General features: G+C 56.6%; 1 protein-coding gene and 1 long non-coding RNA gene across 5 annotated transcripts in view; one reads left to right on the top strand and one right to left on the bottom strand.

Annotated features, from left to right (window-relative positions):
• The window catches only part of Gak (cyclin G associated kinase), a 42,894-nt gene extending 28,364 nt beyond the window's left edge, over positions 1 to 14,530 (top strand). For 2 of the 4 annotated variants that reach the window (XM_005408682.2, XM_013506754.1), the window contains exons 19-28: positions 5,115 to 5,308; positions 5,997 to 6,143; positions 6,880 to 7,359; positions 7,693 to 7,860; positions 8,817 to 8,927; positions 10,288 to 10,413; positions 12,504 to 12,728; positions 13,024 to 13,169; positions 13,754 to 13,930; positions 14,008 to 14,530. In XM_005408682.2, the coding sequence (XP_005408739.1) occupies positions 5,115 to 5,308; positions 5,997 to 6,143; positions 6,880 to 7,359; positions 7,693 to 7,860; positions 8,817 to 8,927; positions 10,288 to 10,413; positions 12,504 to 12,728; positions 13,024 to 13,169; positions 13,754 to 13,930; positions 14,008 to 14,109 (1,876 nt within the window). In that variant the 3' untranslated portion in view covers positions 14,110 to 14,530. The remainder of the gene's footprint in view (positions 1 to 5,114; positions 5,309 to 5,996; positions 6,144 to 6,879; positions 7,360 to 7,692; positions 7,861 to 8,816; positions 8,928 to 10,287; positions 10,414 to 12,503; positions 12,729 to 13,023; positions 13,170 to 13,753; positions 13,931 to 14,007) is intronic. The other 2 variants (XM_005408684.2, XM_013506753.1) reach the window with 2 other exon arrangements.
• A 6,982-nt stretch (positions 14,531 to 21,512) lies between these two features.
• The window catches only part of LOC102009208, a 7,365-nt gene continuing 1,327 nt past the window's right edge, over positions 21,513 to 27,550 (bottom strand). Inside the window, exons 2-3 of the long non-coding RNA XR_264490.1 lie at positions 22,000 to 22,105; positions 21,513 to 21,668 (exon numbers count right to left, since the gene is read on the bottom strand). This is a non-coding gene — a long non-coding RNA (uncharacterized LOC102009208). The remainder of the gene's footprint in view (positions 21,669 to 21,999; positions 22,106 to 27,550) is intronic.

Genomic DNA, 27,550 nt, shown 5'->3' with positions numbered 1-27,550 from the left:
AAAAAAAAAAAAAAAAAAAAAAAAAAAGACCAGATGACTGAGGTCAGAAGGAAAGAGTAGGTGAAAGCTGTGCATGATTCAGATAGTGGGGCTAGTGAACGGGGCTGTGGCCTGAATATCTCCCCTGGTGCTCCGGCATACTTCCTGTGCTGAGCTACAAACGGGCAGGGACTGTCCTGAGGAGATGATTAAGGTTTAGTCTGGCCGTAGGCCAGGTCCCTTCTCTACTAGGACTGTGGCCTTGTCAAGAGGGGGAGGGATTAGGGCACCGATGCTGTCCTGCCTTTGACGCCTCAGGACTGTCCAAGCCCCTGGCAACCAGGTGCCCCTCACCAGATGGCCACCGAACTTAAACCTCTTGGCCTCACAACTATGAGCAGGAGAACCCTTTGTTCTCTTTGTAGATCACTCAGGCCTCAGATGTTCTGTTACATCAACAGAAAACTAACCAAGATAGCATATTCAGGAAAAGTGGGCAAGGTGGGGCACCTCACCAGATCTGGGACGCACAGAGAGGCACGTGTAAGTTTTAGAGCAGAAGTTTTCTTAGCTGAAATGAAGAATTCCTGAGACAGGTTTAGCAGCAGAGCAGGTAATGAGTTGTAGGAGAATGTTCTTAGCTTGCAGCACAGAGGAGGCTGTGGAGAGCAGGATACCTGGGCTGGGCTGGTGTGTGCTGTGTCTGAGGTCCGAGGGAAGGGGAGAGAGAGAATGGACAGGAGCAGCTACCTGACATGGGAGAATGGACGGCAGTGGTTCCCGGACATGGGAGAATGGTTCCCAGACCATTGCTGTCAGCCGCAATCTTCTGCGCCAATGCATTGGGCCGTGCTCAGAGGTGCTACAAGGGCTGCAGTCTGTGTAGTAAGAAAAACCTCACCTGAGAACTTTATAGTCGCAGACTGCACAGGGTCATAACCTACAGACTGACAAGGCTGACCACTGCAATCTACTGGCAGCACAACATCTTACCAGCCCTGGAGGGAAGGTGTGGGGCTCTGTTCAACCAGAGCTATGCTCAGATACGTGCTCTGACCAGCAAGGGAGGCAGTGGCAGTGCTGGTGTCACCACAGAGCCATTGCCTTTCAGGAAGCACCCAGGGTGCTGGGGCACTACGGAAGCAGGCCTGAGGTGGTGAGGAGGCTTGTGATGGAATTTGGGGTGCTGATGGCTACAGTGTGAACAGTGGCACAACACTGTGGGTTTCAGTCTTGCCAGCCCCTCACCTGAGGTTTGCAGCCCCAGCAAGCCAAGAATGTGGGCTCCACAGTGCCCAGCGGGGTGGTGCCGGAACCAGGCCACTGGTGAATGGCAGCACAGCCTCAAAGGGGCCCAGTCCCAGCCCCAGCCTGTAGGAGCGTGAGCACAGGCACTGGATGTGCTGTTCTCAGAGGGCTGTGTATGGCTGAGGCAGTCCTGGAGCACAGAGCTGGAGGACTGGCCGTCAGGAAGCAAGAGCGACTGCTGCCATGGTCTCAGTCCCTTTGGGACTGCTTATGCTAATGCTTGGACACTGTTAAGTCTTGGTCCCCAACATAGCTCTTCTATACATTTCCCAGAGAAAGGTCTGTACATTTCTCAGGGAAGTGTAAACAAAATCCCTACCTTCAAGCTGACTGACCGGGTACTGACAGTCTGAAAAATGCCTTGGACAGGCCCAGCATGGCGAGTACGTGAGTTCACTGGGGGTTGTGGGCTGTTGCATTACCGACATTGGCGGTGTCTCTCTACGAAGCTACTGGTTTTACGCGGCTTGGATCACCACAGCAAAAGCTGGTGCTAAGACCAGCAGCCCAGGGGTGCTGGAAGAGAACCTTGCGGGACTGTGGCCAACTCCACAGGATGCACTGCAAGGACACTCAGGGGAGAGGGGGTGCAGAATTCAAAATGGAGCCTTGTGAGAGGTCGTGGTACGCACCAAGGAGGTTATTAGACCCAGCACGTTTCTCTCTCCTCCCTCCCTTTTCCCTCCCCACCTGTCTCTGTTTTGCTTCCTGGCCATATAGTGAGCAGTTTTTCTGTACCACAAGTGCCTACCACAACATGCTACTCCACCACAACAAGGCCCAGAGCTACAAGACCCATTGGCCATGGACTGAAACTTCTAGAACTGAGAGCCAGAGTAACCCTGCTCTCAAAGTTGATATACAGGTGCTTGTTAGGAGAAAGCTGACACTTGCAACTGGGCCTCCTGAGCAGCAGGAACCCACTTCTGCTCACCTGACCAAGGTGCAGACAGAATCTGTCTGCTGAACGCCACCCTCAGCTGGCACCCCTACTCGTGTGGCGGGGGCAGGCGCCACCCCGTGCTCTCATCTGTTGGCCCCCACAGGCCTGGGTTCACGTGCAGTGCAGGCATTGGGCTCATGGGCATTTGTACAGGAGCCAGAGCAGAGGAGTCCAGACACAAAGCACCTTCCAGACCACGTGGAGGCGCGCAGGTCATCAGGGAGCCTGCCTGAGGTGCCTGTTTGGGGAAAATCTTTCTCATAGCATGCAGAAAACCTAGCTTGAGACTGGTCACACACCTGAGTTCAGCAAGGCTCCACAGCACGGTTCCAAGGAGGAAATGCAGGCTGTCTTCACCACCTGCAGTTGGACAGAAGCCTCTTACATGAAAAGCTAACTGTAAAAGGAAAGGTTGGTAGTTTATGTTATTAAATCAAATCTGTTTTTCATCAATAGGCAACTTAAGAGGTTGCCAAGCAGCAGTAATTGGAAGATGTGGGTATACCAGACATAAGGCACATCCAGAACACACAAAGAAGTACAGAGAAAAAGAAAAGCAACCTGTTGCACACAGGCAAGGTGTGGACATCGTGCGAGTGGCTGGTGCGTCTGGAAAGCCTTGCCACACTGGTCACCAGGAAGTTCGGGAGCTATAACATGCTCTGACCGTGGCCCAGACAGCAGGCAACACAGCAGGATGTAGGCAGGGTGTGAGGTGGCCACAGCTTGAGCCTGTGCATCCCTGGGTGGGTCCCAGGATCCTGGGTGCCCAGAATCAGGATATGACCCAGGAGACCCTTAGTCACTTGGTCTCAGAGGCGGGGCCAGGCAGACCTGAGGGTCCCTTGGCGTGAGTGTGGCACACCGTGTGTGCAGCATGTGGTGGCACAGCTTGGGTGAGTAGGTAGGGGCAGGGAAGGCTGGGCTTCTGTTTCACTGCCCTGTCCTCCAGGGGCCAAGAGCCAGAGCTTTGGCTCCTGTGGGCGGCCCATGCGTGCCGATGGACCTGGGCAGCGGTGGAGGAGCTAACCATTTCTCCTGGCTCTGGAGTTCAGGAAACCCCAGGCCCCAGCACCAGCATCTGGCGAGGGCTACTTGGCTGTGGCAGCCCCATGGGGAAGCTGGGAGGACCCGAGCCAGCCCCTGCACCTGTTTCCACAGGACAGCATTCTGCTCTTGGGGCAGAGCCCCACAGCTCACCACCTGCAGCACTGACTGTTGTGTTGGGATTAAGTTGCCAGTGCCTGGGTGCTGGGGACACATTGGCGCCACACTGTGTTGTGTTGGACACACTCATCCTGCAGACAGGAACTTGGTCACTGAGACGGCCTCAGTCACACTGGGGATGGAGGTGCAGAGGTCTCAAGATACCACTTGCCTGGGTAGCTTCATGCAGTACGGCTGCTCTACAGAGGCAGCTGGGCTGAAGCCGGAGAGGAAGGTGGAACGTTGGTGGTCAAATGCTGTCCTTGGGGACCGGGGCATAGGAGGCCCAGGGGGACCTGTGACCGTCAAGAAGCAAAGGTTTCAGTGCCCAGGTCAGATTCCAGAGAGCATCTTTGTCAAGCAGCCAGGCATTTCAGAAGCCCTTCCATGCCCTCGTGGAGCCTGACCAAGTTGGTGCCTGACCTGTAGGGCTACAAGCTGACTCCTAAGGTCCGGGCCCTGGGGGCTGCCCTTCCTGCTCATAGACCCCCATTGTTCCCTCACTACCCTACGTGCTCAGGAGCAGTCTCCAGGACCAGCCGGACTGCAGGTGGGGTGGGAGTGGTGCCTGGCAGCTGGCGCCCGGGTGGCCCATCTGCCAACCCACCTGGCCCCTCCACTCTCCTCCATCACTGCGACCATGGCTCCATGCTAGCTGGGCCACTCTCAGTGGCTTGGGCTGGAAGAACCAAGGCTCCCTGGCCAGAGGCCACAGCGAGGAGGCATGTCGCAAGGTGTCCTGTCTCCTGTGCACAGGAGTCATGTCTGGCCCGCAGGGAGGGGCCAGGGTGACAAATGTTACCACCAACCTACATGTGTCTGAGAGCAAGGCAGGGTCAGCCCCCACTTTGCCCTCTGATGCACCTTCACTGCTGCCCTCCCGTTGGTGATCAGGACTCGGGACCTGGAGGCGCCCATAGGCGCCCTCAGCATCTGGGTTGGAAATGGTCACCATTTTTGTGTTTCAAGTATTGGAGTTTTTTAAATATAAAACTTAAGGGTAACATGTAGTGACTTTCAGGTGGCAGATGGAAACTCAAGGCCGTGGCTGCAGAACCGCCCTGTTAGGCTAGTGTAGTGAAGTGGCCAGTGTCACCACTGTGGAGCCTGCTTATAATTGGGAGCAGGTCAGAGGCCCTGCAGTGCTCCTGCCTGTCCACCTCCTTCCCACAGCCCGGGCCAGGTGGGCACAGAGGCATCCTGCCTGTCCTGGCCCCACAGCCATCTTGCATGGGATCCCCGAGGTCTTGGTTTATGGCCATCTGGTAACAGGGGCTTTTCAGTGGGTATTGCTGTGTTTATGGAAAATGCACCTGTGGTTGCATAACACCTAATGTGAACCAGCGGAGCTTCCATGGCAAGTGCAGAGTTGGGAGGACAAGGGGGCGCTATTCTGGGTCACCTCCCCTGGTGACATCGCTCACCTGCCATAGGCATTGCTCTGCTTTGTGGCGGCTGTCCTGTCCTCTAGTCATTTCTGAGCACCTGGCCTCTTGTGGACTTGAGGGTTGTGGGCCCAGCTGAATCCTCAGTGTTGACAGGGAGCCGGGATACCCTTGCTGGGGCATCACAGGTCCTGCAGGGGAGGGCCATGTGCCCACTCAGGGCAGCCCCTTTGGGCGCTGAAGGGAGATTGAGCATCTTGCAAGCAGTCCTGACCTCTCTGTGGGACCTACAGGTACGACCTGGATGCGTGCGACATTCAGGAAAAGTACCCGGATCTGTTCCAAGTGAACCTAGAGGTGGAGGTGGAGCCCAGGGACAGGCCTTGCCATGAGGCCCCACCATGGGAGAATGCCAGCATGAGAGGGCTGAACCCCAAGATCCTGTTTTCCAGCCGAGAGGAGCAGCAGGACATCCTGTCTAAGTTTGGTAAGGTCACAAAGGCTCAGCAACACATGCACTGTTCCCACCTGCAGGTGGCCTGGTTCTGGGCTCTGTCGTTGTGTGGCGGAGCCTGTAGGGTGCTGGACTTGCCCCAGCTGGGCAGCGCCCCACCCTATCTGGATCCTTGCTCCTGGTGCTAGGTCCAGGCTGGAGCCACAGGGGCTGTAGGAGGTTGCAGGGACTCCCTCCTCAGCTGCAGCTTAGGGAAAAGGGGCTGAGGTGGGGTTCACCCAGGAGCTGCTGCTGGGAACTTGGTGGGTGAGTAGGACCCACCCACGCCAGGCACTCAGTTTGTGCCACTTGCTGATGTGGGTGCTATACCTGGAAGAGGAAGCTTCGTTTGGAGATGTGTGCCTCGTCGTAGCCTGTGCCCTGCACAGAGGCCTCCTCAGTTCAGAGTAGCTCTACAGAATAGTACAGAGCCCCCAGGCAGGCAGACCACCAGAGTTCTGGTTTGTGTTTCTTCTGTCATCTTATCTGAGGTGCTTCAGCATCCCCAGGAGGGGTGTGCGTGCCTGTGTGTCTGAGCATGCAGCCTGGTCGTGTCTGGACCCTGCCATCCCTGTCTTGGCTATGAATGTCCATGGCCCGGCTCCCCAGCTGTCCCCAATTGCGGGCCTTGCCCCAGATCATGCACGGCCACAGTTGGCTAATGCCAGCCCTTTCCTGGCAGGGAAGCCAGAGCTGCCCCGGCAGCCGGGCTCCACGGCTCAGTATGACGCCGAGGTGGAGTCTCCGGAGGCTGAGCCCACGGACTCGGACTCGCCGCAGAGCAGCAGTACAGATGCAAACCACTTCCTCCACACGCTGGACTGGCAGGGTAGGCGCAGGGTGTGACCTGCCCTCCATCCTTGTGGGGGTCTAGTCTGCCTTGTGGCCCCTCGCCACCTACTCAGGCCTGAGGTTCCACACTCCAGGGTGTGGATACCTGGGTCCCTCTGTGCCAGCCTGTTTTCATGTCTCACTCACTGAGAATTATTTCTGTGTTTTCAAAAATTTGAAATAACAAAACTACCACCAAGGCTATAGTGCTGGCTCCAGCCCTCCTGAGATGTTTGTGACGGAGCCCTCTGCACAGGACCTGCCCTGGGGCTGAGCAGAGAGCAGCTGAGTGGGGTATCCTGTCCCATTGCCGCTCCCTGACTCATTGCTACCACCCCGCTGTATCCCCACCAAACACCTAGAAGGTGTCACTCTCGCTCCACAACCAGGGATACACACACCCCACTGCTACCAACTGTCAGCCCAGGGGATTCAGCCAGACCCTCCCAAGATCTGCTGGTTGTGTCCCCACTGGCTGAGGCTCACAGAGGTGCATATACGGCCCTGGAGAGGGCAACGGAGCCCCCAAGGTGGGGCTCAGGGAGGGGTTGAAGCGAAGCCTGGACCCTGTTAGAGGCCGCGGCGTGGGGCCCATGCCTCAAAACACACACCGAACCCGACGTGGCTACAGCCCTGGCAGCCAGCCCATGTGTCACCCTGCCCTGTCCTTGTCTAGCCACACTAGCCTGCGGCTCCACTGACCTGCTGTCTTTATTTTTTATTTTTTTTCACAGAAGAGAAAGAAACAGAAACTAGTGTGGAAGGGCTCTCTTGTAAGGAGAGCGAGGCTGTCCTGATCACAGACAGAGACGAAAGCGAAGTATCAGATGAAGAGGCACCCTCAGTCCCTGGTGGAGATAGCCAGCCTGGGGCCAGTGAGGACCTACCAGGCCCTGTGGCAGGGGCCTGGCAGCAAGACCCAATGCTCGATGCAGCCACCCCAGCCTCACCACAGGAGTCCAGGCTGCAGGAAGACGGTGTTGACCTCCTGGGGCTGCACTCGGAGGCTGCCCCAGGACCAGCTGCCTCTGCACAGGCCTGCACGGCGCTCTCCAGCAACACTGCCCTGCTTAGCCGCCTCCTGGGGCCCCCTGAATCCGCTCTGGAGGGGCAACCCAACGACTTGCTGGGAGGCGAGGCCCCCCTGCTCCTGGCAAGCCCTGCCCCTCCTCTGAGTGCACAGAGCACCCCACAGGGAGGGCCCCCTGCCACAGGTATGCCCCCTTCCCCAAGTGAATGCAGCTGGGCTCCTAGGCAAAGGAGCTGTCTTGGAGAAGCTTCCTGTGGGTGCACAGTGCCAGGCCCTGCTTGCTCCCACGTGTGCCCGCCAAGCTCACATCCCTGGCTGCCAGCCTTTCTTTGCCGGCCTGCTGGCATCTGTGGGATTGGTGTCTCGAGCTGCTGAGTGTCGGAGAACAGGTGTCTGAGCCCCTTGTGTAGACAGCAGTTTCCCAGAAGTGGCCATGGGTCTGGGCACGGGGTGGCAGCTCTGGCTGTGCTTGCGGAGTCACGGTGCCAGTGCCTAGCTCTGTCTGCTGTCTCCACAGCTGACCCGTTTGACCCGCTCCTTCTGACTTCCAATGCCAACTCCCAGCCTTGTTCCCAGCCCGACTTCTTCGGCGAGTTCTTGCATGCAGACCCCGTGGCAGCCCCAGCAACCTTCCCCTATACCAGCAGCGCCCCACCGCCATCCTGTGCCACCTTCTTGCCCCTGGGTGAGTGTTTATGGTGGGCTGCATGCCAGGAGCCATGCTGTCTGTGTGGTGGGGTTGGGACTTCTGTTTCATGCAGTGCCCTCCAGTTCCAGGGCGCCTGCTGGGCACTCACAGAGTCAGGACACCAGTTGACCCTTCCAGAAGTTTTTCCTGGGCCCAGGATTGTGGCCATAGAAGGCCACCCTCATTTGCCTGAAGCATTTGTAGGGCGCAAAGGCCAGGAGGTAGGGAATGGGCTCGGAAGTGAGTCTAAGAAGCTGAGGCTGGGAGGCTGGAAGCCTGGTGTGCTGGGTGAAGAAAGCCGAGCCCTGGCTTGGACAGTAGCCCTGCTCCCAGAGGCAGCCCTGGGCAGGGAGGAGCCCAGCTACTTCTGGTGTGTTCCTGGCGGGAGTGCTCAGCTCATCCTGCAGAGGAGCAGCGTGTTCAGGTGGCTCGGGGTGCTGAGCGACTGCTACTGTTGGCATGTAGCCCACGGCCCGTGGCTAGTGGAGGACAGGCCGAGCCATGCACCCAGGGGGTCAGGCGGAGGACACCCATGTGTCCATTGTGCTGTGGGCCCCAACGAGGCTCAGGAGCTGTGAGAAGGCAGCCTAGAGCTCTGCATGGCTGCACCAGGGTCTCCGAGCCACTCAGGCAGCATTCCAGGTGTCATTCTTGTGGTTGCCCTGTGAGGGGCCCAGTGGGCACCTTGGCAGTCCTGCCAGTCAGTTCAGTAGCCATGTGTTGCAGTGGCCTCATTGTCCATCAGAAAGCACCAGCTGTTGGTGAGGACCAAGCCCAGCCTCAGCTCTGGCCACCGGGTAGGTGCTGGAGTGCAGCTGCTTCCCAGCACAGATCCCTGTGGGCTCCTAGGCTGTGTTCCTCCCTTGGCCTCCTGCTCACAGGAAATGGGTGGAAGCAGTGGGGAGCTGGGCTTGCAGAGACCCCGGTCATGCTTCCTTGGCCTCCTCTTCCAGGGGACCTGCCAGCAGAGCCCAGCAAGGTGACGGCCTCATCCAGCCACCCAGACCTACTCGGGGGATGGGACGCCTGGGCTGAGGCTGCTGTGCCCGGGCCAGCCTCAGAAGGTAGGACACCAGCCTGGGTCATGCCAAGCGATGCGCCACCCCCCACAGGAGCTGCCTACGTGCAGGTCCCAGGGTGCGCTTGGTGGCTGTGGGTGCTGCAGCCTTCTGTCATGCAGGCGGATGCTTTGGAAGCGTCACACTCCGTCTTTTTGGTTGCCTGGGGTCCAAGGCTGCCCTGCACCTCTGTGGGCTCTGAAAGGCCGGTCTGTCCCCCGGTGCTGCAAGCCCTGTGCCGTGAGGGCTGCGTGCACAGTGCACACTGGGTGGCTGCGCCTGGCTATTTTCCGGCCATGACGTCTCCGCTCGGACGCATGGATCAGCCCGTTGCCCAGGAGCAGCCACTGCCCTCCATTTCTCATGCAATTCAACAATTATTTTATTTTATTTTTTTTAATTCTACAATAATTTTAGACGCTTCCCCAATTTCATTGGTCATTGATGCTTCTGATTAGCATTTTTTCATTACAGATCAAGTTGACTTTTATTTCATGTGTTTTTAGTTATTTGCGTTTCTTTTGAGAATTCACTTGTTTGCTCCTTTTTCACATAGGCAGTTCTGGTCTTTCTTACTGATTTGTGAAAGCTCTGTACATGTGAATAATCACCTTTTTTTTTTTTTTTTTTGAGACAGGGTTTCACTGCATTGGCAGACTGGCCTTGAGTTCACTAGGTAGCCCAGGTTGGCCTTGACCTTAGAGTGATCTTCCTGCCTCAGTCTCCCAGGTGCTAGGATTATAGGAATGGCCATGGCATCTTTTTTTTTTTTAATGACTTTTTAAGACAGGGTCTCACTATGCAGTTCAGGCTGGCCTTGAACTCACTTTGTAGCCAAGGCTGGTATTGAATTTGCAGTGATCCTCCTGCCTCAGCCTCCAGAGTGTGGGGATTACAGGCATGTACCACCATACCTGGAAATCATCTTTTTTTAATGAAGCTACATACCCAGTCCTTTTTAGTTTTTATTTTGAGACAGAATCTTGTTATGTGGCTGAGTTACTCAGGCAGGGCTTGAATTTGTGATCCTTCTGCCTCAACCTCCCAGAGTGCTGGAATTACAGATGTGCACCACTGCTTCTGGGTGAACAGTCATCATTTTTAATGACAGCATAATATTTCATAAAGGAACAATGTGACTAAAGGTGTTCTCACATTTACACTATCCTGAGGTACATCGTGAAGAATACTCACTTTTTAGAGAGATTCTAGCAAGTAGTACCTCATTGTTGGTGTAACATGGGCACTGAGCAGTTCAGTATGGACATGCTCTTTGGGTGGTGGTTCTGTCCCCCACTCCTCAGGCTGATCCCTGAGGGGCCCTGAGGGGTTTTTCTCCTGTCTGATACCCTCCGCCCTTCTCCAGGACCCCTCTTCCCTCCTGGAGCTCAGCCAGCCTCTGCGGGCCCCAACCCCAGCCAGACCAAGTCTCAGAGCCTAGACCCATTTGCTGACCTCGGCGACCTCCGTGACCTCAGCTCCAGCCTCCCAGGTAAGGTGAGAGCCCTGGGTGTCTGAGGGCTGCGGCTGCAGCTGCCAGGTGTCTTTCGTGCTTTTCTTGGGACAAGGTCTTGCTGTGTAGCCCAGGCTGGCTCAGACGCATGGCGGTCCTCCTGCTCAGCCTCCCGAGTGCTGGGATTACAGGTGTGCACTGCCACACCCGGCTGTTGGCTTTCATGTTGGGCCGCAGGTGGAGACCCTGGATGGAGGTCCTGCCCGGCCAGCTGGCTACTGTCGTCTGCAGCAGCTGGGGGCTGTGGGCTGGTCCCTCGGGGCTGTGCCGGTCCTGAGGCCCCGGCTCTGCAGTCCCCTGCTGGCCTTGCCCTGTCCCTGACCCGTGAGTCCTGGGCAGCAGTGTGGTTTCTGGCACCCGCCTCAGCCCGTGCCTCCTCCTCATCTCCCAGCCTCACTCTGCTGCTGTTCTGTAGTTCCATCCCAGGAGTTTTGTTCTTTAAATACTTCAGTTTTTTTAAAACTGCTGCTCTCTGAGGCTGCTGTCCCTCTGGGGCCTGAGCAGCGCTCCCCGCTGCCTCTGTCTCTGCCCATGTGATAGGCTGCAGTCAGAGAGGAGAGCTCTGAGGACCAGGGCACCTATTCTGGAGGGAGCCCAAGAGGCTGACGCAGCCGGGTAGAGAATGGGCTGGCACAGCGCAGGTAGCCGCACCAGTCCCTGCCGCGTGCCTGCCCCAGACCCGAGAGCACAGTGCACTCACCACCGCCACAGCCACGGTGAGACTAGGGATCAGTGACAGCAGGGTGATGGGAGCTGCGTCTCCCTGGAGACAGAGCAGCCCTTGCCCGTGACGAGGGGCTTGGGGGCCTGGTGGACAGAGCCAGACAAGGGACTGAATGACAAGAAGCCAAGCACAGCTGAGCCACGCTGGAAGAGACTCCCAGGTGTCTCGCTAGCAACATGCATTCTCACCCAGGAAATTTGAAAAGGAAATGCAGGATAAACCCAAACCAAGTAAAAGGAAAGGAATGATTTTAAAAATCTAAAAAAAACTTCGTTCTTTGGAAAGATGGATAGAATTTACACCCTGGCAGAAGAGGAAAGACAGACATCACTGCAGAGCCCAGCAAGCCAGCAGCAAGAGGGGACATCCTGCCTTGGGAGAAGCTGGGTGGGCATCTGTGGTCAGGAGCACAGCAGGCTCATCCCTGCACCGCTCTGCACCAGAAGGCAGCGTAAGAGATGGAGCCTCCTGGGTGCTGAAGGGGCAGCACCTAGTACCAGGAGGTCTGGGGAAGCTGACTTCCCACACACATTGATGGGAGTATAAAATGACACAGCCACTCTTGGTCAGTTTCCTGCAAAACTAAACCACAACCACCACACTTGCCTGCCAGTTACCCAGAGAAATCAGCAGTGGCTTCTTCCGGAGTGCTGTCTGTGCCAGTGGCAGCAGGATAGGCAAGGTGTCCTTCCATGCCAGGAAGAACCTCTCACTGTCAACAGCTGACTGACACTGTAATCCCAGCACTCGAGAAGCTGAGGCAGGAGGATCACTGTGAGTTTGAGGCCAGCCTGGGCTACAAAGTGAGCTCAAGGCCAGCCTGAACTGCACAGCAAGGCCCTGTCTCAAAAAGACAAAACAAAACTGTCTTTGGGGTGCAGAGATCCCTGTGTTGGTTCTTTTTGTAGAATGCTTTTGGTGTGACAGAACTGTCAAGGGACAGGATCACATCAGTCAGCCATGGTGCTACTGGGATCTGCACTGTGGCAGAACGTGCAGACCCATACACAGAGGGGCCGTGTACTGGGACTGGCAGATGCTGCCCTGGGGAGACTCGGTGCAGGGGCTTAGGCCTGAGTCAGCTCAGCTTCTGTGATCCTAATTATTTTACAAAAGTGAAAGCATCAGGTACACGTTTGAGGGGCTCAGGCCACTCTGCGATGGGAATGCTTAGCCCCGGCTGCTGTGGGCGGGGGCACGGGGACATCTGTGTCTGCCCCTCACGAGTGTGAATGGAGCAGGCCAGCTTAAGTGACCATGTTTCCAGGCCCAGGAGACATCGCCCCATCTGTCTGCACGGCTGCTGCATGATAGCAGCCTGAGTGTCATGTGGTCTTCTCCCCAGGCCCAGCTGCTGGACCCCCACCTGGAAGTTTTGCTCCCAAAACAGCCCCTCCCCCCAAAGGTGGCAGCTCCTGGCAGACAAGTCGGCCACCAGCCCAGGGCACCTCATGGCCCCCCCAGCCCAAGGTTCCCGCCAAAACCTGCGCACCGCCGAGGCCAAACTATTCCACAAACTTCAGCGTGATTGGGGACCGAGAGGAGCGGGGGGTCCGTGTGCCCAGCTTTGGTGAGTCCCATCCAGGAAGTGTGTAGGGCCTGCCTGGGGTGGTGGCAGGGCTCACCGTGGTGCCTGTGGGAAGAGCGTGGAGTCCTGCCTGCTGGTGCCTTCCCTGACCACCTGCAGGCCTTCTTTCTCCCAGCATCAGCTTCTCTACCAGGTTTGGCAGATGGCATTTGGGGCTATACTCTCTTCCTATCCCTTTTCTGTGTAAGCCTCAGGACAGAGTCCTGCCCCGGAGCAGAGGGCCCGGGTGGAACAGGGAAGGGGCCAGTGTCTCTGCAAAGCTCCTGTTCCCTTCCAGCCCAAAAGCCAAAGGTCTCAGAGAATGACTTTGAAGATCTGCTGCCCAACCAAGGCTTCTCAAAGTCTGACAAGAAGGGGCCAAAGACCATGGCGGAGATGAGGAAGCAGGACCTCGCCCGAGACACAGACCCCCTCAAGCTGAAGGTAGGCAGGCTGGCGCTGGGTCGGTTTGTGTGTGGGAGCTAGCACTTCAACACATGGGACCTTTGCCCAGAGTATGCAGGACAGGATGGTCAGATTTGTACCTCCTGGGCCTGAGACGTGCCTGGATGGCCTGAGGGGGCAGCAGTGTCACTCTCGGCTTCTCCCCTGGCCTGGGACACTCAGTGTGGCCCCTCAGGCAGTATCCCACGGAGTCAGAGGAGCACCTTGTGTGCAGGTGTAGGTAGTGGTAAGTGGCTTTTCCAGGCACAAGCCCTGTCCTACCATTGGGAACCCACTTGCCCCCTGGGCCCTGAGCCACAGGCTGGGATGGCTGTGCCACGGGGCCAGCGTTTGTGTCTAGCGAATGCCAGGACACTGCCACTTGAACCCCCATGTGGTGTTGGGGACCCGGGGCAGGAGTGGGATGGTTGAGGTGATGGGTGAGAGGGATGGGACAGTGTCTGAGGTCCAGGCTGTCTCCCAGGAGCTACTACCAAACCTGACCCCAGGGCCAGCAGGTGGCAGCTGCTGGGGAGGACAGCTCCCCGCGGGCCAGTGCTCAGCCTGTGTGGGGTCCCCGACAGCTCCTGGACTGGATTGAGGGCAAGGAGAGGAACATCCGTGCGCTGCTGTCGACGTTGCACACGGTGCTGTGGGACGGGGAGCAGCGCTGGACACCCGTGAGCATGGCCGACCTGGTGACACCGGGGCAGGTGAAGAAGCAGTACCGCCGTGCGGTGCTGGTTGTGCACCCTGACAAGGTGAGCAGGCGCAGTGGGCAGGGCGAGGTGGGGCGGGGCAACCGCTCACTACCTCTTGCCCCTCTTTTTCTTGGCAGGCAACGGGGCAGCCCTATGAGCAGTACGCCAAGATGATTTTCATGGAGCTCAATGACGCCTGGTCTGAGTTTGAGAACCAGGGCTCAAGGCCCCTCTTCTGAGGCCCTAGGGTGGCTGTGCAAGTGCTCATGAGGCTGAGGCTGAGGCTGAGGCCAAGGCTGAGTTGGGGGGCCTGGGAGGCTCCCGGGCTACGAGGCGTGACATTGATGTGGCCCGAGCAGCTCAGATCCTCCACTGCCTGCTGTCCTGTGTGGGTCCCGGGCAGACAGCCTCCTGCAATGCAGGGCGGAAAACATTCCAAAGCTGATTTTTGTTGTTTCATTTTCCTCCTTGTCCAGAGGAGCAGTGCTGATTTACGCTGCTCCCACGTTCGTCACAGTCCGTGACTCATCCTGTGTCTGGTGTCGCCTCTCCGGCACGCTGTCCACTGCATGCTCTGCTGTTGCTCTCAGGGCTGCAGTGTCCATCCTGCTTTGTAATCAGTCTGATGATCGTTGTACATGATTAAACTTTTTCTGACGACGCGTGGTCTCCACCCTGGCAGGGGCTGTGCCAGGCCGTCACCCGTTCTTCCTCAGCCTCTCACCTGCTACACCGTGGATCTGGACCCTGACCTGCAGCTGGGGCAGACACCAGTGTGACCTTCGGTGACCCTGTCCTCGTGGCTGAGCACTGCACCAGAAGAAGCTTCCAGAGAGGAAGCAGAAGGGAGCCTGGGCCGGGCCATGGAGTCCTCCCTGCCCAGCCTCACCCGCTTTCCTTGGGAGCCGCTCCTCACTGTCCCCTCAAGTTCAAGACCCAACTCCCACCACCATGGGCTGCAGAGTTGGACACCTGTTCTGCTGGCCAGGTCCGAGCCCACTCAGGCATCCAGTGACCTCAAGCCATTGGTGTCCTGGAGGTCGCCTGCAACAGGCTGGCCAGGAGCATGGTGTGGGGGGCTTCGGCTGCCTGGTACTGCCCTGGGACATGGTGTCCAGAGCAGCCTGGGTGCAGTGTCTAAGGTCCATCCCCAGGGTGCCATGAGACTGAAGAGGAGGCAGACAGGCCCAGGGTCACACAGTACTGGTGGTAGCAACGCCAGATGACACTGCAGTGGGTCAGGAGGAGGGGTGTGTATGTACACTGGTCAGGACAAAGTGACTGCATCAGACTGCTGCACCAGACTCGTCTTAAGGCAGTGTCAGTCAGGCTCATTCCTGGCCCTGGGTCCTGGTATAAAGCCCCACACAGGGCTCTGAGGGTTTGGTCCGTTTACAGTTTTCTGGGAAACCATGCAAGGCCCTCACCCCCATCCTGTTGCTCAGGGCTGTCACTGAGCCCCAGGCTAGGCTCCAAGGCCGAGTCACACTGCCCATAGGCTGCCCTGCGCCTGTGGGTTTTGTTGCTCAGGAGGTTAAAACCCCTCATTAGCAGCAGTTGCCATGGCTGTGGGCAATGTGTCCTTGTGCAGTTTTAGGACTGTGCCCTCGGGGCAGTGACTGGTGGTGTGAGCTTGTGGCCCTGCTGTCCCCTCACCACTGCCCACCTGCCGCCACCCTGCCATGGGCCCCATGCTGGTGCTTAGGCCCTGAGCATCATCATGTGGCCTCCTGTAACACGTAAGTTGCTGAGCCTAGCGAGGTGCCCTGTGGGCCTGGCATCCCTGGGGTCCCTGTCAGCTGCCTGGTGTGGGGCAGAGAGGAGAGTGTGGCAGAAACTCTGGAGAGGCTGTGTCCAAAAGTGCTTGGGGACCCAAGAATGGGGACAACTGGGAACCCCAGGCCCCCATGGGACCTGCTGTGGTATCAGGAGAGGCGACCTGGGCCACTAGAGGGCAGCATGGGGTATTGCTCAGGTCAGGGCCACGGCCAGGATGAGCAGGGCCCCTGTTTCAGTGACCCTGAGTCACCAAGGCCAGGAGGAGGACCCCGCAGGGGAGACTGGTATTGTCCTTGGAGGATGGAGGTTTCTGCAGCCTTCTGCCTGGACACCCTGGTGGCTCTGGCTGCGTGGCCACCTCAGACTGTTACAGCCCCTGACCCAGCAGGCTCCCAGTGCCACAGCCTGATTCTGTCACTCCTGCGCCAGCTTCCAGAACAGCGACTCTGATTTGTTATGCACGGCCGCTATTTTTAGCATCCGGCTCCTTTAAAGAATAATGAGCAACCTAAATAGGTGCCCAAACACATCAGAGTCATCTGGATCCAGGGGCCCACCCAGCAGGCCCGCAGTGCTGAGGAGGGCAGCACCGGCCCCAGACCTGCAGCAAGGGATGGGATCCTGGGATCTGTGGGGCCCTCTGGCGGGACTGGGGTGTGCCCAGGGCCCCTGGAACCCGGTAAGGGGGTGTCAACCTTGGGCACGGCCACTCCTGGCATCTCCACATCTGCCCCTTGGCCCTTGGTTAACAGGCTGGCCTCCCCCACCCCATTGCTGTCCCTCACTCCTCCCGACAGGCTGAACCACAGCTCCGTCCTGCTCGTCAGGACCCTGGCTGGGTGTTGGAGATAGGAAAGGAGGGGTCCCGGTTGCAGGGCCCAGCCTCCCCTCTGTCAGTGTCAGTGTAGACAAACATGCATCACAGCCCAGGCCGCAGACCGTGCCCCGCGGGGCCCACATGAACCAGGGGCCTGTCCGCAGCGTTTGGTGCATGGTGGACGTCCACACCAGGAACCATGAAAGACGCTAGTGCTGCCTCCTGCAGAACACACAGCTGACACACAGATGGCTGGTATCCTTAGGTGGGGACCACACCCACCCCAGGACTCCCGGAGAGGCCAGCCAGAAGTGTGCACACTGTGTGCGCCCACTTTGGAAAAGTGTGGCTGCCTCCTGCAAGTGAAACCTGGACTTCCCACAGGACCACGTCGACCAGCGACCGTGTGGTGCACAGATGGCCACCGCTCAGGGCCGCTCATGTGGAGTGGCCCAGTGGGCACCAGCTGGGTGGTGATACGTGGCAGCAGAGGGGAGCCAGCTGGCCACACAGCAGCGGGGTTAAGCTCAGGCCTGTGCTCTGTGGAGGATGCCACGCTGAAGAGGAATGTGCGGTGGAAGCGAGAGCCTGTGCGCAGGACCAGCAGCAGCTGTGTCTGCCAGGACCCAGCTCTGCCCTGGAAGGTGCCTGGGCCACGTGGCTCCCTGGGCCCCAGGACAGCCCTGGCAGGGCCTCCGCTGCCCAGGGTGGGAGGGGAGAGCTGGGCACATGGGCAGGCGGGATTCTGGGAAGGTATTTGAGAGCATGGCCTGGGGCAGGGCTGCTGGGACCCCTGAGGAGGGGAGGCCGGCCCAGTGTCTATCCCCAACCCCTCCCTGCCCCTGCGGGGACTTGGCGCACAGCCATGAGGCAGCGGCTCCTTTGGCCAGAGGTCTGGTGGACTGCCTGGCTCCCTCTCCCACACTCCCGGGAGCCACCTGGGGGAGGCCCTGGCGTTCTCCCCAGTGCACAGCTGAGTGAGGGAGCCCCAGGCTTCACTGCAGCCCTACCAGAACTGGGGGCCTGGCCTCCCTAGGCATGAACTGCACTCAGCCCTGCCCAGGACCCGGAGGACACAGATCCGACTGTTGTCACACCTGTGAGGGGGAGCCGCAGGGCTGTGGTTCAGGAGCTGCAGGTGCAGGCAAGCATCCTGGACCCCATCAGGGTCTGCTCTGCCCACGGCCGGAGGGCAGCACTGCTGGGCTTCATTTGCCCAACAAACACTGACGCACCTCTCACAAGAGCCTCAGCGCACCCCCGCTTGCTCAGGACACCGAAGAGCAGACAAGTGGCCAGTGCAGCAGGCGAGCAGCTAGCGCTGCAAGGGGAGGGGACTGCCCTGGGGCAGTGGGAAGCTCGGGCCACAGCTCTGGTCTCAGCTGCTCTGAGGTCACTGACTGCAAAGCAAAAGAAGTGATCAGAAGCTGAGTCCAGGAGAACCCGGCCTCTGGAGTGAGGGCCAGGCCCAACCAGCGGCTCCAAAGGTCATCTCACCATGGGGCAGAGACAAGACCAGGCCAAGCTCATTGTCTGGGAGACCTTGCAGCCTGCCCAGTGGGTGTGCTAGGAAGGCCACCAGCCTCCCCGCCCAGATCTGCTTCCCGCCTGCATCTGTGCCCAGACCCCTCATGTGCCTGCCCAGCTTAGCACCCAGGCCTGGGTACTACATGGCTTCCTGGGCTCCAGGGCAGCCCTGGCAGGGCCTCTGCGGCCAGGCCTGACCCTAACTGGCCATCTCCCTGGGTATGGGAATCTGGCAGTGTAGACTTCTGGGGCTCCTCCCACCCTTGGCTCAGGTCATACTCACCCATCCACACCTCCCCAGATTGCTGGCCCCTGTCCTGGCCACATTCACAGTTTTCCTGGGCCAACCAGTGGGATCCCTGTGGCCAGCCCCCACTGGCAGAGCTTCAAGCTAGAGGTTCCCTCCATTCCTGGTTGGTTCTGAAATACCTGGGTCACTTTGAGGAGGGGCCCAGCCCAGCCCCTTACCACAGCAACTGTGAACACCGGCCACCTGCCTGTGGGCTTCCTGTAGCAGACACTTCCACAGCAGACACTTCAGCCTTCACCCTGAAACTTAGAGCAACAGGGAGCCAACTTCCCACGCCACCAGAAGCCAAACAAAACGTACATGGCTGTTTGGGACAGCGAGCAACAGATCGCAGAGAGAAGAGGGCAAACACGGTGAGTGCGGCAGTACAGTCAGAGGCACAGCCCAAACAGAAGGGAGCCCCAGAAACCTTCCCAGGGCCCCAAGATGTTGCTGAGTGTGGAGACATGTATGTGTGTGCGCTTGGCGGGAACCGTGACAAACTGGGACAGAAAGGGTGGAAACTAAAATATGTGGGTAAAAAGCAGAGGGTTTTTTTCTCATTTTAAAATTTTATGTTTAAAGTAATTGCTAAAGTTAAAATAACCGCTATGTATGGTTCGGTTCAGGACACATACAGAAGTGAAATATCACAAGCATCTCCCCTCGAGCAGAAGGTGGACCATCACTGACGGCTGGCAGAGATGAGTTACCGCTAAACAGTAGAAACCCTGGAAAAGCCTTAGATTTTTTTAAAAGTCGCTAATAGCAGAATTAAACTATGGAATCCTGTAAGGTAGTCACCCAATTCAAAAGAAGTCAAGAAAAAAAAGCAACTAGAAATGAATGGAAGAAATAAAAAATAGCAACATAATAGATGATGTCAGTTAAAATGTGTGAATATCAACTAAAGGGAAGAGATTTTCAGAATGGGTGAAGAGCAATGTCCAGCTCTTACTGTGTATATGAGCCCATTATAAACATGAAGACAGGAGTGAGGTACCACACAAACATTAATCGTGGTTAAACTGGAGTGGCCACATTAATACCACAAAGTAGACTTTACAACGCAGTATTGACAGAATGAAGCATTTCACAATGATGCAAGATTAAATACATCAGGGAAACATAATGTTCCTAAGTATGTATGTTCGCAATAACAGAACTTTGTGATATGTGAAACAAAACCTTACAAAGCTTTAAAGAGAAATATATAAATCAACAATTGTAATTGGGTACCTCTACACCCCTCCTGCAGTAATTAATAGAACAAGTAGACAAAATTATATAAAGAATATAAAAGCCTGAACAGTAAACTGACCTAACAGATGCTTATAGACAATTCCAGCAAAGAATGAAGAAGTCATGTTCTTTTTCAGATGAATATGAAACATTCATGAGGGTAGACCATATAAGTCTCAATCCCAAAAGATTGAAATACTACAGAATATGTTCTCTAATCAGAACAGAATTAGAACTCATTTGCAGAAAAAAAAAAATCTGATCATCACCCCTAAGTACTTTAAAATTAATAACAAACTTCTAAGATAACTTATGGGTCAAATAGAAATCACAAAAGAAATCGGAAATGAACATCAGTGTGTCAAAATTTGTGGGAGACGGAGCAATGCTTAGAATTTTATAGCTTTAGTTATTTATATTAGAAAAGGAGAGCATATCAAGAGTAAATTTTTTTTAAAATGAGTTAATTAAACCCAAAGTAAATCAAAGGAAGAAAATAGTAAAGAAAAGTGCATCGATCAATGGAACAGCAAGGTGTGGTGTACGCCTGTAATCCCAGCACTCGGGGAGGCTGAGGCAGTAGGATTGCTGTGAGTTCCAGGCCAGCCTGGGCTACAAAGTGAGTTCAAAGCTACCCTGAACTGCATAGCGAGACCCTGTCTCAGAAAGACAAAAAGACAAACAAATAATAATAATTAATAATGGAATAGAATATAAACCAACAATGGGGGGAAAATCAGTGAGTCTGAACTTTGAATTATGAGCTCAATAAATAGATATCTATAGACTGCTCAAGGAATAAAAGAGACAGTATATAAATTACTAGTGTCAAGAATGAAAGGGCAGGGGCTGGGGATTTAGCTCAGCGGCAAAGCGCCTGCCTGGCAAGTGCAAGGTCGTCAGTTCGGTTCCCGGTACCGGAGAAAACAAACAAACAAAAGAATGAAAGGGCAGGGGCTTTCAGCTCAGAAGTCCCTCACCACCTCACAGTAACTGTCTATCCTCTTTCTTTCATCTTTTTCCCCAAATCAACTGTCTTTGGTTATACTAACAACAAAAATAAAGAATGAAAAGGGAGACATCACAACCGAATCTACTGACAATAAAAGAATAATAATTAACAACTTTATACCAAAAAATTTAATACCTTAGATGAAATGTACTACTTCTTTAAAAGACATAGTTATCAAAACCGACAAAGAATGTTTGGGAATGAGATAGACACAATAGGATCAAAACAAATGCTTTTAGATCACTTTCACTAGTATCTGCCCAGTCTTACTCATAAAAGTCCTTGCTGTGAAAAGAATAAAAACTCCACAACTTAGTGGCGAAATTTAAGTAGAACTAAGAACACAGAGAGACATATCTTGCTCATGGATTAGAAGACTCAAGAATATTAAGATGTCAGCTCCCCCAAACCAGCCTATACCTTCGATGGAATCCCCATACATTCCAGCAGACTTTTCCCTAGAAATGGGCTAGCTGATTCTAAAACTGAATTTAGAAACATAACCTAGAAAAGCTGAAAAAATTTTGAAAGAGGACAGACGTGAATCGCTCAAATTCCTTCCTCTGAGACTTACTATAAAGCATAGAGAATGTGGTGGCATCAGCATAAGGGTAAACGCATGGATCAGTGGGACAAGTGAGCTCGAATCCAGAAGTGGACCCAGGTGCACACACGTCAACTGATTTTTTGATAGGAATCCCAAAGCAAACCAGCGGGGGAAAGAAAACTTTTCCAACAAACAGTATTTGAATAACTGAGTATCCTTCGGAAGAGAAATGAAACTCTTACCTCCTTACAGTATACACAAAAATGAACCGGATCATTGTCAGGCATACTGCTGCATGCCTGTGACCTCCGGACCCTGAGAGGCTGAGGCAGGAATATTAAAAAAAACAATGGGATCATAGACCAAACTGTAAATGATAAACTACAAATCTTCAGAAAGAAAACTTTGCAAGCTTGTTGCAGAAAAGTTATTAAGTCAAAAAGTGACAAGGTTTCAAGAAAGAGGCACAGACTGAACTAAGCCGGGGTGTGGTGTCATCTGTAGTCCTAGGTATTCCTGGCGCTGTGGCAGGGTTGCTCAGCCCTGAGTTCATGGCCAGCCTGGGCAGTGTAGGGAGTCTTCATCCTACACACACAACACACACATACAAAAAGCACGTGAAAAACATACAGGACAAATAAGCAAATGGATTCACTACAATCAAAAGTTGCTCTAAGGGACAGTTAAGAGAAAAGGCAGGTAAAGACTAGAGAAGATATGTGTAGTTCACATACCTGGCAAAGATTAGCATCTAAAGTACTAAAAGGAAAGCCTTACAACTGAGCAGAGGACAAACCTCCCACTGTTCTTAAAGGGCAAGAATTTTATGCATCTCTCACAAAAAGGAGAGGGCCGTGAGGGTGGTAAGCCTCCCTCATGGGAGGAGCCCAGCAGTGCCTGCTGGGAAGAAACATACATGTCCAGAGCAGTGAGGTTGGAGGACTTCTAGCTTGAAGCTTGCCCGGTATGCCTGAGGGTGGAGCCTTTGGGCCTCAGGCAGAGGTGAGAACGGTGCCATCCTCCTGGAAAACATTTAAAATAAGCACACTTAACAAAGTGACTGAATTCTACTCCTAGACACCTACTCAAGAGAAGTGGAATCCCATTTCCTCACGTCATGAGCATCCTGGGCCTTTATTCATCCCAGCCAAACCAGCGGTGATGCAGACATCTGGAGGGGAGGGAGCGGGACAGGCAGGAAGGAGCTGAGCACAGGGCACGAACCTCTCACTCTCCATCTCTGTGTCCACCAGAGCCTCACGTCTCTATCCCTGATTGCCTGAGAGGACATTGCTCTCTGGCCCTGAAACATGCCCACTCTCAGCCCTTATGAGCCGAGTCCCAGACATATGTGCAGGCAGGCGGCCCTGGCTGTGGGCGGGGAAGTAGTGGGCTATGGGGCCCGGTGCCCTACTGCTCTCCAGGGACCCTGGGTGAGGCCAAGGTGAGCCCACTACCACAGTGCCCAGCTGGGAGGTGTCCCCGGTCAGTCATGGCCCCGCCTGGCGTTGTGCAGATGTGGGGGCATGCCCCCAAGTTTTCCCAGCACCTCACAGGAGGGCTTGACGGCCCCACCCTGTGCACTGGGGCTGGGGCTGCAGCTGGCACCCATCCTGTCCCTGGCTGTGCCCTGTGGCCCAGACTGTGCTCTTCAGACCGGGCTGTGGGGCAGGGGTGTGGGCCCTGTGTAGCCAGCTGTGTCCTCAGGACCTGCCCACCCCATCTGCTTAGGTCTGTCCTGTGGCCCTGTCCCTGCTGATGTGCTGCCTGGGGCGGGTGTTGGTTTTCAGTGCTCTCTTGGGTGATGTCCTAAAGCTCCCATCTGTCCTCTGCCCTGGCACCACCCACGTGACCACTGTCTGTGCAGGGGTCCTCCAGGAGCAGGGTGACCTGGACCTCACTGCCTGGCCCATGCCAAGTCAGACCTGCATCCAGCTGTCCTCAGAAGTCCCAGGCAGAGGGGACACTTGCCACATGTCAGCTCAGGCTCGGAAATGTGCATAGCATGCAGCGTCTCTCGGCATCTCCCTGGCCCTGCTGTTATGGTGACTGCGGCCCTGACCTCAGTTTCCCCAGGACCTCTTCATCACTGTGCCCTCTTTCTGATCACCCTGTTCTGTAGAAAACGCCAGTGACTTTGCTGTGATGCTGGTCCTCCGGGCTGTGTGACCTGGGCCACTGTGGGACACGCCTGGCCGTCCCCATTCACCCATCCCTGTGGGTCTGCAGGGTCTGGAGCGGCGTCCCCACACACATGCAATCCCTTTGTCCCCCATCCCTGTCAGATTCCTCACGGCTCTAGGGTGCGATCTCCCCCTTTCATTGCAGCACAGCTCAGGGAAGCCTGTGAGTCTTTGCCTCAGAGGGACTGTCCCTGTGTCATCCAGATCCCGAGGGCACAGGCTTGGGGCATAGCACCAGCTGAGGACAAGCACCTGCTTTCTGTGCTGGGGGCCCCATGACTGTGCCCACCCAGCCTGAGAACCTCCCTAGGTGCAGGCCAGCACAGCGCCCAGGGCCCAGGTTGGCACACAGAACATTTGAGGGTCTCCGCTATTTTGTAGTTGGTGTTGCTGTGGTTCAGAAACCCATGGTTCAGTATTTGTTCTACTTTTTATTGAACTGGCACTATGAACTTCAGAACAAGTTTCCCCAGGGTCAGACAGGAGCAGCCCGCGGTGGCACCAGGATTCTCTGGTAAAAAGCGGTTCTCACAGGGCTTGGCTGGAATGAGCTTGCCAAGGGAAGCGCAAGAGGCCCAGGATGCTGGGTTCAGAGGTGTAGTGCCCAGGCCTGGGACAACAAAAGTTTCCTCAAGTGAGGGTGGGGAAGAAGGGGCTGCCAAACCTGCAGCCTGCATGGAGGGCCCCGTGTACAGCCCAGGAGCAGCCTGTGGGCCCATCCCCAGCCCGGCCTCCACCCCCTCAGGGAAGCTCACAGCCCCTCCTCAGCCCCCACACCTCTCAGGTGCTGAGCTCAGTAGCACCCAGTGCACCCCAAGGTGCAGCCTCTCTGCTTCCACACTGGCCCCCTCCCCGGGGTGCTGTCCCCACCAGCTGCACCCCTCCCACCCCAATCTGGTTTTGTCTTGGGCTTTGCCATCTGGACACGACACATCCGGAGCCAACCTCTGTTGCTGCAGCGACAGTCCTTCCTTTCAGGCCTGGATGGAACCACTCTCCGTGTCCACAGAACACAGGCTCTCCCCCGTCAAGGTGGTGTGGGGTCTCACTTGGGGCTCCGTGCCTTGTGCTACTGTGACCTGTGGGCTCCTCACATGAGTGACATGTCCACGTTCCCTGTCCTTCCAGCGCACCAGCAAGGCAAGCCTGGGGCCAAGCCATGGTGGCCAGGGGGCACCTGTGGGCCTGGGACGACCTTCCAGGGGAAATAAGACGGGCCTGGCTGACCCGAGCAGAGCCCAGACAGGGAACTGGCGAGTCTACCCTTCCTGCTGGTGGCTGAGGCTCTGTGGGGCCCAGAGTGGCATTGTGCTGCTCCTAGCTCCTGCATGGTGGTGGCTGGGCACAGCCGGACCCTGGCTAGTGAGCATTTGCTGTGGGAAATGGGCTGCTGGGCCCTTGGCTCGCTCCTACAAGGCAGATTTGCGGAGAGACTGCGGGAACTCAAGACCAGAGGCTGCCAAGATACCGTCCTGGAGTACCTCTTCCCTTCACCCCTCGCGGTCCCCTGTGCCTCTGAGCGCCTGCAGCTGGGCGCTGTCCTCCTGGCACTCTCTGGCCCAGCAGCCTGTGGGGACCAGGCCATAGCGTGGCACCACAATCCCTTCCCAGTACAGCCCTACAGCAGGGTGACCCCACCCCAGGCTGAGGGCTCAACTCTCACCTGAAACACCAGTCACCCCAGGCCCTGCTTTTCTGTGTGCCGAGGCCTTTCAGGGTGTTTTGGGACTCCAGGCCAGGGACAGGGGGCAGCTGGCCTTTGATGACACAAGTCGGGCAAGACAAAGGATGGAGGCAGCCAGCTTGCCCTGGATGGTGATGGGCAGCTGGAGCTCCAGACCCAGGGGCCTGATCTGCACAGGGCCACCCATCTTCCATACTGGGGTGGCCCTGGGAGGTCACAGAGGATCAGGTCTGCAGCCTGCTCAGGCTGTACCTCCTCAGTCCCTTGCCAGGGCCTGTCTTCTCGCTCCTGGATGACTTGGCTCTGCCCTGGTTGCTCGGGGACCTGCAGGCCACAAAGGGGTCAGAGAGCTCTCAGGCCCAGGGGTGTGCCACGTGGCCTGTGTACAAGTAGGTTTGCCCCCTTGGGCTCTGGGCTCCTGGTATGGTTTGTGTCCGGATGTCCCCCCAAAGTCTCATGCAGTCATGGGGCAGGCTTCTTGAGTTTGTGATTGACCCATGGTTCAAGGCTGAGATTATGGGCGTGAGTGCTACACTCGTCCTGGCGGGAGGGAGCCTGCATACAATATAACGGAGAGAAAGAGGCTTGCTTCTGCTCCTCCCTTTTCGCTTTCTGCTGCTTTTGCTGTTTTCTGCCGCCATGAACTGTTGCTCTCTGCCATATGCTACTTTACTGCCTCGGAGCCAGCTGAGTATGGACTGAAACCTCCACAAACTGTGAGCTAAATAAACATTTCCTAATTTTGGGGATCAGGTATTTTGTCTCAGCAACAAGAGAGAAAAATAACCAAGATAGCTCCCCTGATGTCCCTCCGTCCTGAGGTCCCCAGGAGGCTAAGAGCCAGGTCTGGGGCCTGGGCAGTTCACCTGTGTCCTGTGCCTGGAGCGCTGCTCATGGCCAGCATAAGCTGGAGTAAGGCTGGGCACTTTGAAGGCCAAAGGAATGGGCCGAGCTCCTGTGTGGGAGGCAACAAGGCCTGGGATAATGCCCTGCTTAGCGATGTCCACCAAGTGGCCTGCGTTCCCTCCTCTCCCAGCACTCCAGATGTCGCTCCTCTATCCCTCTCCCCAGTGCCGTGGCCACAAAAGGCAGTGTGTCCAGGGCTCCCAGCCAGTGCTGACTGTGCGGGTGTTGGTGTGCGTGGCTGTGAAGTGTCCCCTCTACCTGACCCAGCTCTGGGGACAAGGACGACCTTCCACCCTGCTTCTCAAGTGGTCACCTTTCAAACAAAGATGAAATCTTGCAGGAAATGGTGGCGCCCAGTGCCACGCTGGGTCCTGCCTCGTGGAGTTTGCATTTGCAGTTTCTGGGGGCCGCCTTGGCCATGTGCGTCCTATGACAGATGCGCCAAGCCCCACCAGGGCAGGAAGTGATGCCAGGAAATCCTCCCAGTGCCCCACCACCTTTGACACAACCTGCTCACTGGCCATCAGCCCCTCATCGCACCTCTGTTCACCGTCTCCCTGCGTGGGACTGAGACTTGTGGCCATCATCAGGCCTTCCAGAAGGTCCTCGTCACAGGACCTTCAGCCCCTGGGGTGGGGCTGAATCCCACCCCAGCTCAGCCTGGACAAGAGAGCTGAGAAGGGCAGCTTCCTGTGTGGGTAGATGAAATGCAGTAAGGACGGAGAGATGGACAGAGACAGGAAAGACAGAGGCAGAGAGGGAGGCAGAGACTGAAGGGGATGGGGCAGAATCTAAGGCTGGCAGAGCCTCTTTCCCCTGGACAGCGCTTGTCTCTGGCCACATGGCTGGTTCTGCATCAGCACAGAGTTCGCTGGTCAGGGCAGGGTCCCCTGGCCCTGGGTTTGCAGGGTGGAACTGGCCTTGGGCTCTAGCTTGGAAGCCCAGTGCTTGGACGTTCCTGGCCTGAGGAACGTGCACTTCCCTGGTACCACTAGGACTGAGCAAACTGCCCAGGGCACAGGGGGTGATGGTCCAGGCTCAGTGTGGGGCCACCCTGGGGTCTCACAGGGTGCAACCTCCCCTTCCCGGGCCACATCCCTCCCCCGGCCATCATGTCACCTTGGATCTGGCTCGCTAGGCGGCAGGCTGAGCGGTGTGGGATCAGGTGACCCCACCTCACACACTCCCAGAGCCTCCAGGTGCCGTTGGAGCCCCTGTGGGGCTGCCCCCTGCCGCGGAAGGAGTGGGCAGTGCTGGGGCTGAGGCTCCTGGGATGGCCCAGCACTTCCCCTGGCTTTTCCCGGCCTGGGTGACCTCTGTGGAGGGTCCCTGTTGGCAGGGAGGAGGCTGGGCTCAGACGACTGGGCTCCAGGGTGGGTGAGGCCGGCCGACTCGCCAGGCGGGCTCGGCGGTAAGTGATGCAGTGTCCTGCAGTGTCCACCTGTGGCCAGGAGCCTCCCTTGGCCAGGAGCCCAGCTCTCCCGGCGTCCCGGCACGACCCTGGCCTGTCCCGCAAGGGCCTGGGTGGGTGCCAGAGCCGACCTTGCGGTGCCTGCAGGGGCAGCGAAACCAGGCGGGGCGGGGGCCGGCAGGAGTCCGCAGTGACCTTCAGGAGTCCCGAGCCGGGCCCCGCAGCTCTGCGCCGGACCGGACAGGCCGGCTGGAGCAGAGGCGGCGCGGCGGCCGCGCGGTGG

This window comes from Chinchilla lanigera, unplaced genomic scaffold, assembly GCF_000276665.1.
Source record: "Chinchilla lanigera isolate Chin_1 unplaced genomic scaffold, ChiLan1.0 scaffold00113, whole genome shotgun sequence".
Lineage (NCBI taxonomy): Eukaryota > Metazoa > Chordata > Mammalia > Rodentia > Chinchillidae > Chinchilla > Chinchilla lanigera.
Note: the sequence above shows the minus strand (reverse complement) of the source record. Positions and strands in the feature narration are given on the sequence as shown.